Genomic DNA, 16,362 nt, shown 5'->3' on the forward strand with positions numbered 1-16,362 from the left:
AAATTACATTGAGGAGCTCTTTTTAAAGGGCTCCTCAATCATGGGATCTTAGGTAAATTCGTGACATACAACTAAGGATGCAGCACTACCAGCCAAATCACTTTGTTTGAGTGAGGAAGAATTATGACAATTTAGTGGGCGTTTGACTGACTCAACTTGAACTGATACATACTTGCAATTGTATGCCTTCAGCATTTTGCATTATTATGAGAAAATCAATGAAAAGCAGTGGGAGCATTTAAATGTCCTTTCATTTTTTTTCTCAAATTAAAAACCACAGCTTCACAAAGCCAATATCTCTAGTCTGTTCACATAGCCTACCGTGTCATAGGGCCTATATGAAGTTAATCAAATGAAATCATTGATCACACATGTCTCTGATCATATATGGCAAAAATAGCCTAGACATGTTTTGGATCAAGGTTTGAGGATACAGACCAAACCAGAAGCACCCTTATTCCAAAATTGAACTAGATGTCCAAGTGGGGCCTAAGTATAATAAATGACTGCTTACCCTAGGCAAGCAATCCATGCCTTGTGTTGTGTGCAAGACACACACAGGTCAATGATGATGGATGTGATTGCTTAACTTGGATGTGAGATCTTCAAGAGTAAATGACCCTGCCCATTAAAATAGCCTACAGTATTGTCGATTAGTATGGTTGGAAATATTATTTCATTACATCTTAAAGTTTGTCTATAGGCATAATCACCCAAAAAGCAGAAGTCAAAAGCTTTTCTCATATAAACATGCAGGCAATATAAGATGAGTTGTCCAAACAGAAGAAACAAGCCCATTGGGAAATATTCCAGGAACTTGATGAATGTTATGTAATAGTGAGTTGGAAAGATTTATATGTTGTTCCTATGTTAGAAAGTCTAAAGAGGCCGTAATATTTACCCCCCAACAAAAGCCTAGAAATGTGCAAAACTTTCCCAAACTGCTTCAATGCAGCCATACTTTAACCCAGGAACCTGTCATCGGGAACCGCAGCCGTTCGACAAATGTGATCTAAAGGCTATTTCATCTAGTACACCTGATCCAACTATAGTTGGCTACTTGAATCAGGTGTGCTAGTGTTGTAATAGATGACATAGCCCATGTGAAAGTGCTGGCTGAGTGTAATGACACGTCACGTGTACCGGTTCGGGAAACATTGTTTTAACCATAACACTATGGAAATAATGGTGAGTAACACGAATGTATCACTTTTCGAATCAAAACATGAAGAGCAGCCTAAGGTGACCTGCTTCTGCGGCGCGCGTGTCATGACACGCGCAGCCGTGCAGAGACCATTCTCTCCCCTGGTGTATGGGCAGGCTATCAGACACCACGGAGGCTTCGATGTAGATGCAATGTGAAGAAGGGATTATTATCACTTGTCATTTATTCAGCAAAGTAACTGCAGTTTATGAATATATTATGCCTGTCGTATGTAACCTATAGAATATACATGTATTTTTTAGAGACAATCGGTTCAATGGGGATGTCTGGCGCAGCCTATGGACCATTATGATTAGAATATTGGACTTGGATTGGATTGATGTGTACTATGTACCATGTTCCTTTTCATTCTCTTATTATTTCAGTCTGATTAAAATGACGGACCGAATATCTGACTAGGCATCTTGCCACAAGGAAATGTGACATATCAGCATTTGTATTTTTGACAGAAATGTTAAAAGGTAACGGCGGAATGATCACGAGCGACTGTCTAGAAACACCTCTTCAGCAACATTATTTTATTAAACATTTTTATGATAATATTATTTTTGCTATGCTCTATTGCGCATGCGTGCTGGCCGGGACGCTGTCACCACGCTTCGCTACATTATTGCGTGATTTAGCCTGTATGGGAGGAAAGTGAAGAAAACAGAACATTAAAATGCATAGGCAAAGTGGTCTGACGGCAGCGGAAGGATTTACTTGTAATCCTTAAAAATACGTTGTGCCAACGAAGAATGTCAGGGACATCAAATGTAGAATCTGCTGAAGGAGTAGTCTCCAAAGTTAAAGTCAAAAAGCAGATCAAGACTATCGTGAAGGATTTGGAGACCATACTGGGAGACTTGAGGGATGTAGCCAAGGAACTCAAAGAGGTTAGTGGAATAGGTTTCCTATGTCTGGCTTATGTTTTGTGTTTTTTTATTTGAGATGAACATTGTTTTGTTTTAATGCAGGTATGTTTAGGGTATAGATTTTTTACTGATTGGGAAAACGATTGTTCTATAATAAACATCTGAAGGCTCAGATATAATTAAGTCCATGGCCTGTGCATTGCCCTTTCGTATGTGACCACATATCTTATTAGTGAACATGAAAGACATATAGGACACGTTGTATGTGCGAAGGATGACAACGCAGCTGCGCCTTAGTGCGAACACTGGGCTTTGATCATTTAAGTGCAAACATGTATCATGATTAATCACGTGTAGTTCACCGGTATGGTTTTGCATTGCATTTCATCATCTAAATGCAGTCTAGCCTACTGTTTTTATTATAATTGTCTCCTGTCAAATTATACAGCAGCTCTCTTCTCGATAGGCACCTTGTTACAGTATCAGGATTGTGTCAGCGCTGTCATTGTGTCTAAGTGATATACACTTGTTAGGAATATCAATTTTAGAGCATTCATTCATTTAACTCATACTATATTTGTTTTCTGTTGATTTCACACATTGATCCTTGTGGTCTTCCATTGTCCCTATAATGACACGCAATCTAACCTGCTTTGACGCGTGGATGTAGCCTACCTAGATGTTTGTACGAAAGGAACTGTCCGGCCTGCTGGTCCTGAAATACCCACCCTTACACGACAGGTTGTCACTTTAGATGAAACCTACACTGTTCTTCTTAATTGATGGATGTAATGGATGGATACATGACACACATTTCCTCTGACATAATGCTGCTCTTTCAACATTTTTAACAAGTATTTGAATTAAACACAATGTTATAGAAACATCAATCTGGGGCGGAAGGTAGCCTAGTGGTTAGAGCGTCGATCTAACCCAAAGGTTGCTAGATCGATTCCCTGAACTTACAAGGTAAAAAATCTATTCTTCTGCCCCAGAAAAAGGCAGTTAACCCACTGTTCCTAGGCCGCCATTGTAAATAAGATTTTTTTTTCTTAACTGACTTGCTTAGTTAAATAAAGGTTAAATAAGAAATAAAACACACAAATCAATATTCTATTTAGGAGAGTGTGCACTACTAAAACAACCCACCTCGGGGATTGTCAGTTCATTGTCAAAGCCAATGTTTCAGTAAATCCCATTTAGATGCAGTATTTATCTAGTGCAACTCACACACTTGAATTATTGGATTCAAGCCTATGTTTAAGAGGAGCTGAACCCAGATGCTTGGCACAGAGAGAACCATCATGCCCCTAAGCATGTTGCAATGGATACTGTGACTCTCTTTTGTGTCCCACTAAATGATCCATTTAAGACTGCATGGAGATTTCACTCTACATGAGCTTTTTACCCAACCTCAGTTTTATATTCCATTAAATGTGGATATGCTGATATTACTTCACTAGCGTCAATTACTTTAAAATATAATGACTTTTAAAATGGTATACTATGTGGATACTGTTCGCAGATATGGTTTGGCAAAGTATTGGCTACCACTGAAATGTGAAATGATAGGCAACTTATACCATAGGTCTTAATTAGTAGGTATTGTGTCAGTAATAGATTACAAAATAACAAGTCATTTCAGACTCTCTCCATAATAGTGTTGAACATTGTGTATTTTATACATGCACATACACATAGAGTAATCAAGGTTTATTTCTACTCAAAACTAGTAAACATACCTAAGGGAAGATGTAGTCATTTGCTACAAAGAGATGTCTTTGCAATTTTCACTGCCTGTCATGTAGGTATATTATTATCACCTCAACCATGAATGTATGGAGGGGCCAAGTATGTGCTTTCAACAATTTCAATTTCATCTTATTATGTCCAACATGTGCAAGAGCATACTCACAGAATTCATTCTTATATAAACTGATCATGTATGTTATCAAGTTAGTATTGCTATAGCCGGAGGGTCTTACTTATGATTTAGAGTCTTCATACAGTTTGGTGTGTGTTCTTTTCATTGGACTATCATGGGTAGTTTATAGTTTGCCCTTACCTTACAAAAAGACGTCTAGCAAATTAATTAATCAAACACAACCTGCAATTAATCAGAGAATACTGTGTAATATTGTTGTGTTGCATGCGAATCTGGCTTGAGAGGACCATATGTCTACAAAGTTATTAGAATAATTAATTAGTTTAAATGCCAAATTAAGCAGTTTTTATTTCCATATCAAATCATTTCTGGTAACAATTAAGTACCTTACTGTGTAAAATGGTCAAAAAGAAACAAAAATAGCTTCTCAGCAATGAGCAATTTCTCAAGCAAAAATGTTGCTAGGACTGTCTGCGATTGGTCTGCGTGGGGAGGGGAAACGGAAGACAAGCTGTTATTGGAAGAGGTTTGAAACTCTCTTATTGGTCTATTAACTAACTAACCACCTGGTGATGTCATCCCACCAAAACAGAATGAAATTTCAGGCAGACTTTTCAAACAGCTCTTACACTAGAAGGACATTATTATAATTTTCACAATTTCACAATATTATTCCAACCACATAGTGTGGAAATATACATTATATACAGTGCCTTCAAAAAAAAAAAATTCTCACCCATCTACCCCCAATACCGTATAATGCACATTTATTGAAAATTAAATACAGAAATATCTAATTTACATACAGTACCATTCAAAAGTTTGGACACACCTACTCTTTCAAGGGATTTTCTTTATTTTTTACATTGTAGAATAATAGTGAAGACATCAAAATGATGAAATAACACATATGGAATCATGTAGTAACCAAAAAAGTATATATCAAAATATATTTGAGATTTTAGATTCTTCAACATAGCCACCCTTTTACCATGACGACAGCTTTGCACATTCTTGGTATTCTCTCAACCAGCTTTATGAGGAATGCTTTTCCAACAGTCTTGAAGGAGTTCTCACATATGCTGAGCACTCAATGGCTGCTTTTCCTTCACTCTGCGGTCCAACTCATCCCAAACCATCTCAATTGGGTTGAGGTCGGGTAAGTGTGAAGGCCAGATAATCTGATGCAGCACACCATCGGTCTCTTTCTTGGTCAAATAGCCCTTACACAACCTGGAGGTGTATTTTGGGTCATTGCCCTGTTGAAAAACAAATGATAGTCCCACTAATCGCAAACCAGATGGAATGGCGTATCGCTGCAGAATGCTGTGGTAGCCATGCTGGTTAAGTGTGCCTTGAATTCTAAATAAATCCCTGACAGTGTCACCAGCAAAAGCACCATCACACCATAACAACTCCTCCTCTACGATTCACTTTGGGAACCACACATGCGGAGATAATCCATTCACCTACTCTGCGTCTCACAAAGACACGCCTGTTGGAACCAAACATTTCAAATTTGGACACATCCGACCAAAGGACAGATTTCCACTGGTCTAATGTCCATTGCTGGTGTTTCTTGGCCCACGCAAGTCTCTTATTATTGGTGTCCTTGAGTAGTGGTTTCTTTGCAGCAATTTGACCATGAAGGCCTGATTCATGCAGTCTCCTCTGAACAGTTGATGTTGAGATGTATCTGTTACTTGAACTCTGTGAAGCATTTATTTGGGCTGAAATCTGAGGCTGGAAACTCTAATGAACTTATCCTCTGCAGCAGAGGTAACTCTGGGTCTTCCTTTCCTGTGGCGGTCCTCATGAGAGCCAGCTTCATCATAGCGCTTGATGGTTTTTGCGACTGCACGTGAATAAACTTTCAAAGTTCTTGACATTTTCCAGATTGACTGACCTTCATGTCTTAAGGTAATGATGGACTGTCGTTTCTCTTTGCTTATTTGAGCTGTTCTTGTCATAATATGGACTTGGTATTTTACCAAATAGGGCTATCTTCTGTATATCACCTCTACCTTGTCACAACACAACTAATATGCTCATTAAGAAGGAAAGAAATTCCACAAATGAGCTTTTAACAAGGCACACCTGTTAATTTAAATGCATTCCAGGTGACTACCTCATGAAGCTGGTTGAGAGAATGCCAAGAGTGTGCAAAGCTGTCCTCAAGGCAAAGGTTGGCTACTTTGAAGAATCTCAAATATAAAAAAATATTTTGATTTCTTTAACACTTCTTATGCTACTACATGATTCCATGTGTCATTTTATAGTTTGATGTCTTCACTATTATTCTACAATGTAGAAAATAGTACAAATAAAGAAAAACTCTGGAATGAGTAGGTTTGTCCAAACTTTTAACTGTAAGTATACATGTTAGAATCACCATTGCCAGCGATTACAGCTGGGAGTCCTTCTGGGTACCTTTTTAAGAGCTTTGCACACCTGGATTGCACAATATTAGTACTTATTTTCCAAACTTCAAGTTGGGTGTTGACCATTGCTAAACACCCATTTTCAAGTCTTGCCATAGATTTTCAAGACGATTTGAGTCAAAACTGTAAGTAGGCCACTCAGGAACATTCAATGTCGTCTTGGTAAACAACTCCATTGTATATTTGGCCTTGTGTTTTTGGTTAATGTCCTGCTGAAAATTGAATTTGTCTCCCAGTGTCTATTGGAAGGCAGACTGAACCAGGTTTTCCTCTAGGATTTTACCTGTGCTTAGCTCTATTCCGTTTCTTTTTATCCTAAAAAAAATCCCTGGTCCTTGCTGATGGCAAGCATACCCATAACATGATGCAGCCACCACCATGCTTGAAAATCTGAAGAGTGGTACTCAGTGATGTGTTATGTTGGATTTGCCGAAAACATAACACTTTGTATTCAGGACATAAAGTTAATTTCTTTGCCACACCTTTTTCAGTATTACTTTAGTGCCTTATTGCAAACATAATTCTTTCTTTCTGTAGAGGCTTCCTTCTTTTCACTCTGTCATTTTGGTTAGTATTTTGAAGTAAATACAATGCTGTTGATCCATCCTCAGCCTCATATCACAGCAATTAAACTCTGTAACTGTTTTAAAGTCTCCATTGGCCTCATGGTGAAATCTCTGAGCGGTTTACTTCCTCTCCGCATGCGGAGTTAGGAAGGACGCCTGTTTCTTTGTAGTGACTGGGGGTATTGATGAACCATCCAAAGTGTAATTAATAACTTCACCATGCTCAAAGGGATATTCAATGTCTGCTTTATGATTTTTACCCATCTACCAATATGTGCCCTTCTTTGCGAGGCATTGGGAAAACCTCCCTGGTCTTTGTGGTTGGATCTGTGTTTGAAATTCACTGCAAATCTGAGGGACCTTATAATTGTATGTGTGGGGTACAGAGATGAGGTAGTCATTCAAAAATCATGTTAAACACTACAATTGCACACAGAGTGAATCCATGTCGCTTATTATGTCACTTGTTGGGCAAATGTTTACTCCTGAACTTATTATAACAAAGGGGTTGAATACTTATTGACTCAAAAAAATATCAACTTTGTAAAAATGTCTAAAAACAAAATTCCACTTGAACATTACAGGGTATTGTGTGTAGGCTTATTGACACAAAATCTCAATTGAATCTATTATAAATTCAACACAACAAAATGTGGAAAATGTGTGAATACTTTCTGAAGGCACTGTAAAACAAGTTTTTGACTGCAGTGGGCCTTTATAACGCCCTAGAGTCGATGTACACGTCTATGTCTCATTCTACCGCATCCACCAATGACGGCCTTCCGCATCTTTGGTGGAAGGTGGCCGAGCTACAGCGGTGTTTGTCAGACCTTGAGACATCCCAAAAATTGGTCTTCTCACGAAAACGTCTGCAGTAGCGTCCAAACTGTTTGGCTACATATGAATATGCCTCTATGAAAAGGTGAGACTCTCACGAACACATACACGTTGGTTGTTTTGCTGACAGGTGTATAAAATTGAGGGCAACAGCCATGTAATCTCCATAGACAAACATTGGCAGTAGAATGACCATACTGAAGAGCTCAATTACTTTTACTGTGGCACAGTCTTAGGATGGCACCTTTACAACAAGTCAGTTCGTCAAATTTCTGTCCTGGTATAGCAGCCCCGGTCAACTGTAAGTGCTGTTATTGTGAAGTGGAAACGTCTAGGAGCAATAAAGGCTCAGCCGCGAAGTGGTAGGCCACACGAGCCCACAGAACATGATCGCCGAGAGTTAAAGCACGTAGTGCGTAAAAATAGTCCGTCCTCAGTTGTAGCACTCACTATAGAGTTCCAAATTGCCTCTGAAAGCAACATCATCTGTTCGTCGGGAGCTTCATTAAGTGGGATTCCATGGTAGAGCAGCCGCACATAAATCTAAGATCAGCATGCGCAATGCCTGCGTCGGCTGGAGTGGTGTAAAGCTCGCCGCCATTGGACTCAGTGGAAAGGCGCTCTCTGGAGTGACGAATCACGCTTCACCATCTGACAGTCCGACAGACGTATCTGGGTTTGGCAGATGCCAGGAGAACGCTACCTGCCCCAATGTAAACTGCCAACTGTAAAGTTTGGTGGATGAGGAATAATTATCTGGGGCTGTTTTTTATTGTTCTGTCTAGGCCCCTTAGTTCCAGTGAAGGGAAATCGTAACGTTACAGCATACCTGTGCTTAGCTCTATTCCGACATTCTAGACAAGTCTGTGCTTCCATCTTTGTGGCATCAGTTTGGGGAAGTCTCTTTCCTGTTTCAGCATGACAATGCCCCCGTGCACAAAGCGAGGTCCATACAGAAATGGTTTGTCGAGATCAGTGTGGAAAAACTTGACTGGCCTGCACAAAGCCCTGACCTCAACCCCATCGAACACCTTTGGGATGGATTGGAATGCCGACTGTGAGCCAAGCCTAATCGCCCAACGTCAGTGCCCAACCTCACTGATACTCTTGTGGCTGAAAGGAAGCAAGTCCCTGCAGCAATGATCCAACATCTAGTGGAAAACCTTCCCAGAAGAATGGATAGCATAGGGGGGGCCAACTCCATATTAATGCCCATGATTTTGGAATGAGATGTTAGACGAGCAGGTGTCCACATACCTTTGGTCATGTAGTGTATATGGAAGTAGTTCAGTGCAAAAGAAAAATGGGGTAAATATGGGTAAAAAAAAATTACAAATAATTTCCGTATCTTTCTTATATCTTTCAGCTATAGGACAGGCACTTTAAAACAAAATTCCTTTGCACACATTTTTTGGACTATGTATGAATCTGTTATTCAGTGTGTTTCTATGGGCTAATAGCAGTAAGGCCAAATTCAATTTTTTATATACAGTATACATATATTTTTTTGTTATATACCTAAAGGGTTCCTAAAACTCAAAATCAAATGGGTAAATGATCCTTGGTATGACCATCTTAAAACAATTCCATATTTTAGCCTAGTAGACGCCCCCTCCCCCTGCCTAACTATTTACTAGCCAGGTTGCACAACAACAAGTGCTTCACACGGTAACAATTTGGCTGCTGCTGAATTTTCTACTCTATTAGTCTGTTAAATTTCTTTGTCTGTCAAACTAAATATGTACTGTCCTCCTTTTCCTTTTCTCTTGGTGCAGGTTGTGCATGAGATCGACTCCCTCACGTGTGACCTACAGCTGGAGGAGGAGATGACAGACAGTTCAAAGACAGACACCCTGAACAGCAGCTCTAGCAGCACCACCACCACCACCACAGCCTCCAGCATCGACAAGATCAAGATCGCCATCTTTAGGCCCCCGTCTGTCAGCCACGCCATCCTGACCGTGATGAAGAAGCCCCACCCTCCGCTGCCCCCTCCCAGGCTGACACCTATCAAAGCAGAGGAGCACAACAAGAACCCACTATCAGGGAGCCTACTAGCCAAGGCTAACGGGACTCTTATGCGTAATGGTGTTTTCCCAGGGAAGCCAAACAGAGACTTATCGTGTTGCATCTCTAATAGTACAAAGGAAGAGAGAGGACTTATGCCTATGCCTTTGCTACGGCATGAAAAGACCAAATGCCCCCAGGCAACCCGGGAGAGGGTCCGATTCAGTGAAAAGGTCCAGTATCACGGGTACTGCCCTGACTGTGACCTGCAATATGACGTTGACAACACAGATATGCACTTACAGACAGAATTTACTGATGACATGAGCCCTGTCCATCAGTGTTCCTCCTCCTCACCACCATCCCAGCTCATGTTAGAAAATGGCGGTCTAAGTGTCAGCCATAGTTTCCCTCCTACAAAACTGCCTTGTGTGCCTCATTCTAACCCTTCCCTGAAACCACAGAAAACCATCCTTCGAAAATCAACCACCACAACGGTTTGATGTTAATCACCCTTAATTTAAATATTTCTAAATAATTTATAGTGTTTTCTATTTCATGAGCACTTTCTACTCCAGTCAAACGTGGATTATCTAAACGATGAGGAAAAAAGAGCGCTAGAAGACGTGGCCATGAGCTCAGAAATGCACAAGGAGAGAATGAACGGTGAGGTGAGTGAGTGGCAGCTAACAACTGTCCTGCTAGTGTAAGGGTTTGGCAGGATTGGTTTGAGAGATGGGAAGTAACATTGTATCACGTTTTTCTAAGGGATTTTTTAGAAACAAGAAGCTGTGTTAGAACATTTATGCTCTGGGTTAAACAACAAATCAAGCTTGCCTCAAATCCGACCGCTGACCCAGATTCTACAGTACACCTCTGTGTATAGGGCTGAGACAGTAATACAATGATGGCATATAGTATCTTTTGTCACCTGATATTGATTCACTGCCATACTTCACTTCTTGAGATGGGGAGGGTGTCACACTACTGAATCTAGAGCAACATCTACTGGTGGCTTAGGTTATAGAAAGATGTCAAATAAATATAGTCACATTGAGTTTAGCTTGCGAAGACGAACCATGTCAAATCTCCCATGGTGGACTGAACAGACACTATTCGAAAGTGTTTAACCTCAGATGTTTTGAGGTTAAATCTTAGTTAGATGTATTACCATTCAACATATGTTGGTATTTTAATCTTAATTTACCATACATTTATAGAACTGTAATTAAACAGTAGTGGCTGTGTGTGGGTGCTTTATTATGTTATCGTGTCATTCAGAAAGGAATGATCAAAAGGGTATGAAAGCATTTCAGTGCTTTGGAAGGGAAGAAATTAGGCATACCCTGGAGGTGAATGGAAATAGTAGCACCTCCTACTAGCAAGCCTTCTAATTAGCAGGATTAGGCTATTACTGTGCCGATAACACTATTTCATACTGCCTTTGTACCAACACAAATGTTGACAATGCTCTAAAGTAGACATGGGAAAGCGATGTGTGTGTAAAATGTGTGTGAGTCTGTGGGAACAAAGACAAAAAAAAGTGGGATGTGAACGCTGCTGAGATTCAATGTCTTTGCTCTCATGGACAAGCTTACTAACCCGCATTCAACATTTAGATAGGGATTGGTGCTTATTCAAGCATTTTAAATAAACAGAAACATGAAAAAATGGAACAAACATGAGGAATGCCATGAAGGATGTAGCGATATCAGCTTATGCCCTGCAGGCTTGCTTCGCCTGGTCGCATTGTGGATGAGATTAGTAAAAAACATTTTATTCTGGAGAAATAAAATAAATGTCTTAACCTTCATCAAGTAGTACAGCTCTATGTATGTCATATAGAATACTAACAAATTAAGAACAATTCCCTTGAAATACATAAATGCATACATGTACTAAAAGGAAATGGGCATTGTAGGGTGATTAGAAAAGACTTCCACAAGAGTGTGCCCACAGCAGAACTATATATAGAGATATCTATCGCAATGATGAATCCCACCCACCCAGCTACAGTACATGTTCTGCATGTACCTGTGGGTGGGAAACTATTCTAGACGTTTAGAATGCTGGTGTAAAACTTATTGTGCAAAACTGATGGTTAAAAATTCTGCGTGACATCATCACTTGCCGACCTGGCAAAGAGGAATATGCATAAATGTGACACAATTACAGTTGTTTCAATTAACAATTAGCTATCATACTCTTCCATATCGTACTACAGTGCCAGACACAATTGTTGATATACTCAACATGTATCACTTGGTTAGGTCTTTAATTTCAATTGGATACAAGCTTCCTAAATTGAAATAAAGTGAAAAGAAATTAAACAAAAAGGAAAGTGAAAAGACAAATAATACAGTTTTGTTCCAGAGGCGTTCCGTCCATAATGGAGATAAATGTTCACCTACAGTACATTATTATTATTATTATATATATATATTATTATCAAAACATCAGAGTGCTAATAATACATCGCATACATAGAGAGAGAGAGAGGGAGAGAGAGAGAGAGAGAGAGGGCATTTTTGAGAAAGTTGTGAAGCAATGTTAATCCAAGATTATTGTGCTCCTTTGGAGATTATTTAAAGGAGAGACATCAGATTATTATGCTCCTTTGGAGACTAAAAGGAGAGGCATCAGATTATTGTGCTCATTTAGAGACTAAAAGGAGAGACATCAGATTATTATGCTCCTTTAGAGACTAAAAGGAGAGACATCAGATTATTGTGCTCCTTTAGAGACTAAAAGGAGAGGCATCAGATTATTGTGCTCCTTTAGAGACTATTAAAAGGAGAGACATCAGATTATTATACTCCTTTAGAGACTAAAAGGAGAGACATCAGATTATTGTGCTCCTTTAGAGACTATTAAAAGGAGAGACATCAGATAATTATGCTCCTTTAGAGACTAAAAGGAGAGACATCAGATAATTATGCTCCTTTAGAGACTAAAAGGAGAGACATCAGCTGCATCTCCTTTTTTAAGATAAACAATATTGCAATTGGGACTTGTTTGTTTTTCAAATGGTGATACAGCTGTACAGATCTACAGTCAAGAATTTGTCAAGTGGAAGAATTGGTCAAGAGACTATGAAGAATGTACGAAACACACACAGTTCCTCTGTCTGCCACTTCCTCTGTCTGACACTTAAAATGCAGAAGATTTTATGTCACCCAGAAACTGTAAAGAAAGGGACCGTATCAACATTCTACTATAATGTGTAATCACCATTGAAGTAATCCATTTAAATTTGATGATTAGATATAGATTTTTAGTCAAAGTACAAGGCATTCAAGTTGACCAACATCTATCTGTGAGTTAGAAAGTGTAAAGTTCCTACCACATACTGGATTATTGATGTTGGCTATTATGGTGTAGCTGCATTCACATCAAAAACATAAGAGAATTCACAATGTACTATTTTGTTCACCATTTTTGTGATTTTATGAACAAATAAGTTTAATGTAACCTTGAATGTACTGAAAGGAATTGTGAAATAATGTTCTGACCAAAAAAACCATCCCCATCCTTTTATTTGAATTGTGGTGATGGTCTTTTTTAATCTGTTCATCCCCATGGCTACTGCTGTTATGCAAGTTCAATTGCATTTCCCTCTTCCTATCAGAATGCTCACATTAATGTGTTTTCCTTGTTTCCCCTGCAGGTCCTTCTGGGTAAAAGTCGAAACAGCCTTTACTGACATGAAACGGATCAATTTTGGTTCATCATACAGTCACTGAGAACGAGGCTCCCTACCTTTGACAGAACACCAATTCCTCTGAGCCAAGGCCAAATAATTAATCCTCATAGAGAATTGGAAGACATAGTAGCACAGTTTTATTCATGGGAGAAGCATGGTAAAAGTTAAAAATGTAATGCAAACATAAGATGAAAACATTGCATCCAAATGTGACTGGTTCATTTACAATTGAAATGGAGATTCTATGTATAATTTATAGGCAGTGGAATTACTGATGTCCCCAGCATTCTGAGAACTCTTCAAGGGTGGGAAGTCTGCTTATAGCAGACATTCCTATTGAACGTGAGAAAGAGAGAAACATAACCATGGTCATGTTACTTTCTTATGACATAATTTGAACAAGAACAGACACACTCAGTTCATAATTGTATGTGTTGGTTACAGGTTTTTGTGAATTGTGGGGTATTAGACATAAACAGCCAGTAAAATCTGCTGGACAAGATTTGTTGATCTGCAGTGACTGCTCTTAATATACAGAAACATGAAATACATACATGTGTCATATTGAAAATCCAACATACAATATGAGGCAAGTTAAATGGCTAAAATATAGGAATTGAGGATGTTCACTAATTTGTGTTCGGAATGCTATGTTGAGCGTATAGAAATCTATGTGTGATCAATGTCATACAAGTTGCTTGCAAAGATATGGCATGCACTTAAAGCAAGAATAACTTGCATTACATTTTATTTGTATATATTTATATATTTATAAAACCTTTCTACAGAGATTGTAACATTTAAAAAGAGGATATTTTTTTTATTCCGTGGGATGAAAGGCGTGTTTTAAAGAAGGCTGTCATTCTTCTGACAGTACATGCGTTTCTGCAGGGCATATCTGGATAATTTATTTATATAGTGAGAGAGTATATATATATATATATATATATATATATATATATAAACACATTATTGTTATGGTATAGGGGCGGAAATTTTTTTGTAAAATGTGAAAGCAAACTAGATTAAACCAAATACATTGTTGTGCTTATCAGAGGAGGAATGATACTGACTGAATGCATGACTGATTCTTTTTCCACTTCCTCCTGTCATCGCTGTGGTCTGCTATGCATTTCCTGGAGCGGCTGTTAGGATCCAACAACTGGAGTGCACCTCACTTCGGCCCACCCATAGTCGATGCGGACTTTGTGACTGTGTTCTCTCGTAAAAAAAACAAACATTGTCAACGACGTGTCGGGGAAACAATGTCCACATCTTTGGACATCATTTGCACTTTGCACTTATGTTAGTCTTTATACTTTGTTTTTCCTTTAACATGTTAATTACAAAATAACTTCAAGTATGTGTTGATTGTGTTGATTTGAAATGGTAATTCCTGCTTCTAAAGCTATTTGAAAGGTCAATGACCTACAGTATATCACCCCGCTGTAAATCAAATGAAAAAGTTAGTATTAACGCTCATCCAAGCTAGTGCTACTGTCGTTAAATTAGATTTTCAGTGAGAGTCAAAAACCTATTTCAAAGTGAATGAAGACAAGAGGCAAAAGGAAGACAATTGATATCTGGGCTCCTGAGTGGCAGCAGTCTAAGGCACCGCATCTCAGTGGAAGAGGGGTCACTGCAATTCCTCGTTCGAATCCAGGCTGCATCACATCCGACTGTGTTTGGGAGTCCATAGGGCGGCGCATAATTGGCCCAGCGTCGGCTGGGGTAGGCCATCACTGTAAATAATAATTTGTTCTTAACTGACTTGCCTGGTTAAATAAAAAATGTAATCATTGTACCATGTAAGACCATCGTCCCAATTAGCTGAAGACGTTCAATGTAAAAAACAAACATGGAATGAATATAATTATAATACCCATAGATTCTCCATTTGGAATCAAAGGAACTGGGTCAAATAGATCCCTCTGATAGTGGTCTACCTTTGTTCAAGAGCCCCAGCTGTTGCTAGAGCAGATTTTTATGCAACTGGAGCACACTTCCAGAGGTGTCATCCATGATACTACACTGTGTAATGATACTACACTGTGACTTTGGAATGAGCTGTTCGATGAGCAGGTATCCACATACCTTTGGTCATGTAGTGAATATTAACAACCTTATTGTTTTACTGTCAATGGGTTAAAAGCAAAACAAGAGTCCAGAAACAACACCTTACACCCACGTTGTGTGACAGACTGCAGACTCTCACCGCCTCTTCCACCCCTATAATGCCATTGATTTATCGGATCGGGCGTGTCTGGCAGGCTGGGCATGCCATGTGCTCTAGTTTAGAACCATTCTGCAACCTCCCAGGCGCGAGCGTAGCTGCGAACGTGGCCTGCGGACGGTCAGTAACAAGCTGTATCTTTGTTTGTTTGTTCTGTGGCTGGGGTCGGCATGGCAGATAGTTCAGATGGTAGCGTTAGGGCAACTGATATTGTAAATGATGATATGACCAGTGATGATCAGCTATTTACACCTGTTGTAAATAGGAGGAACAGGAGTAAGAGAAATGGCAATGAGGGTGATGGAGGGACGAACACTGCTGGGGAAACCATGAGAGTGTTGAGAGTAGATCTGTAAAGCGCAGGACCACTAGACAAAGAGGTTGGAGTAGAAAGTTGTAAAGTTATGGTAGTGTTCCCAGAACCAGCAAGTAAGTACTTCCATCCTTTGCATTTGACAAAAAAATCATTTGGGAAGAGATTGGGGTTATTAATGACTTTCCTAGCCAACACTCTCTTTCCCTGAGAGACTATCATGCTATCAAATGTAAAATTATTCTTCAAAGTTTTAAAAGCATTATCATGATCATTGATGGCTTTATTACATATTTCA

At 39.2% G+C, this 16,362-nt stretch overlaps 1 protein-coding gene across 1 annotated transcript; it reads left to right on the forward strand.

The window, feature by feature from the left end:
• The first annotated feature begins 1,326 nt into the window (after positions 1 to 1,326).
• Positions 1,327 to 14,015, forward strand: prr16 (proline rich 16). The gene is made up of 3 exons (XM_021605247.3): positions 1,327 to 2,100; positions 9,584 to 10,486; positions 13,483 to 14,015. The coding sequence occupies exons 1-2, from the start codon at positions 1,963 to 1,965 to the stop codon at positions 10,316 to 10,318; spliced, it is 873 nt and encodes a 290-aa protein (XP_021460922.1). The 5' UTR covers positions 1,327 to 1,962; the 3' UTR covers positions 10,319 to 10,486; positions 13,483 to 14,015.
• Positions 14,016 to 16,362: the final 2,347 nt, after the last annotated feature.

This window comes from Oncorhynchus mykiss, chromosome 6 (assembly GCF_057628025.1).
Source record: "Oncorhynchus mykiss isolate SJ-2025 chromosome 6, ASM5762802v1, whole genome shotgun sequence".
In the NCBI taxonomy this organism is placed as follows: Eukaryota; Metazoa; Chordata; class Actinopteri; order Salmoniformes; family Salmonidae; genus Oncorhynchus; species Oncorhynchus mykiss.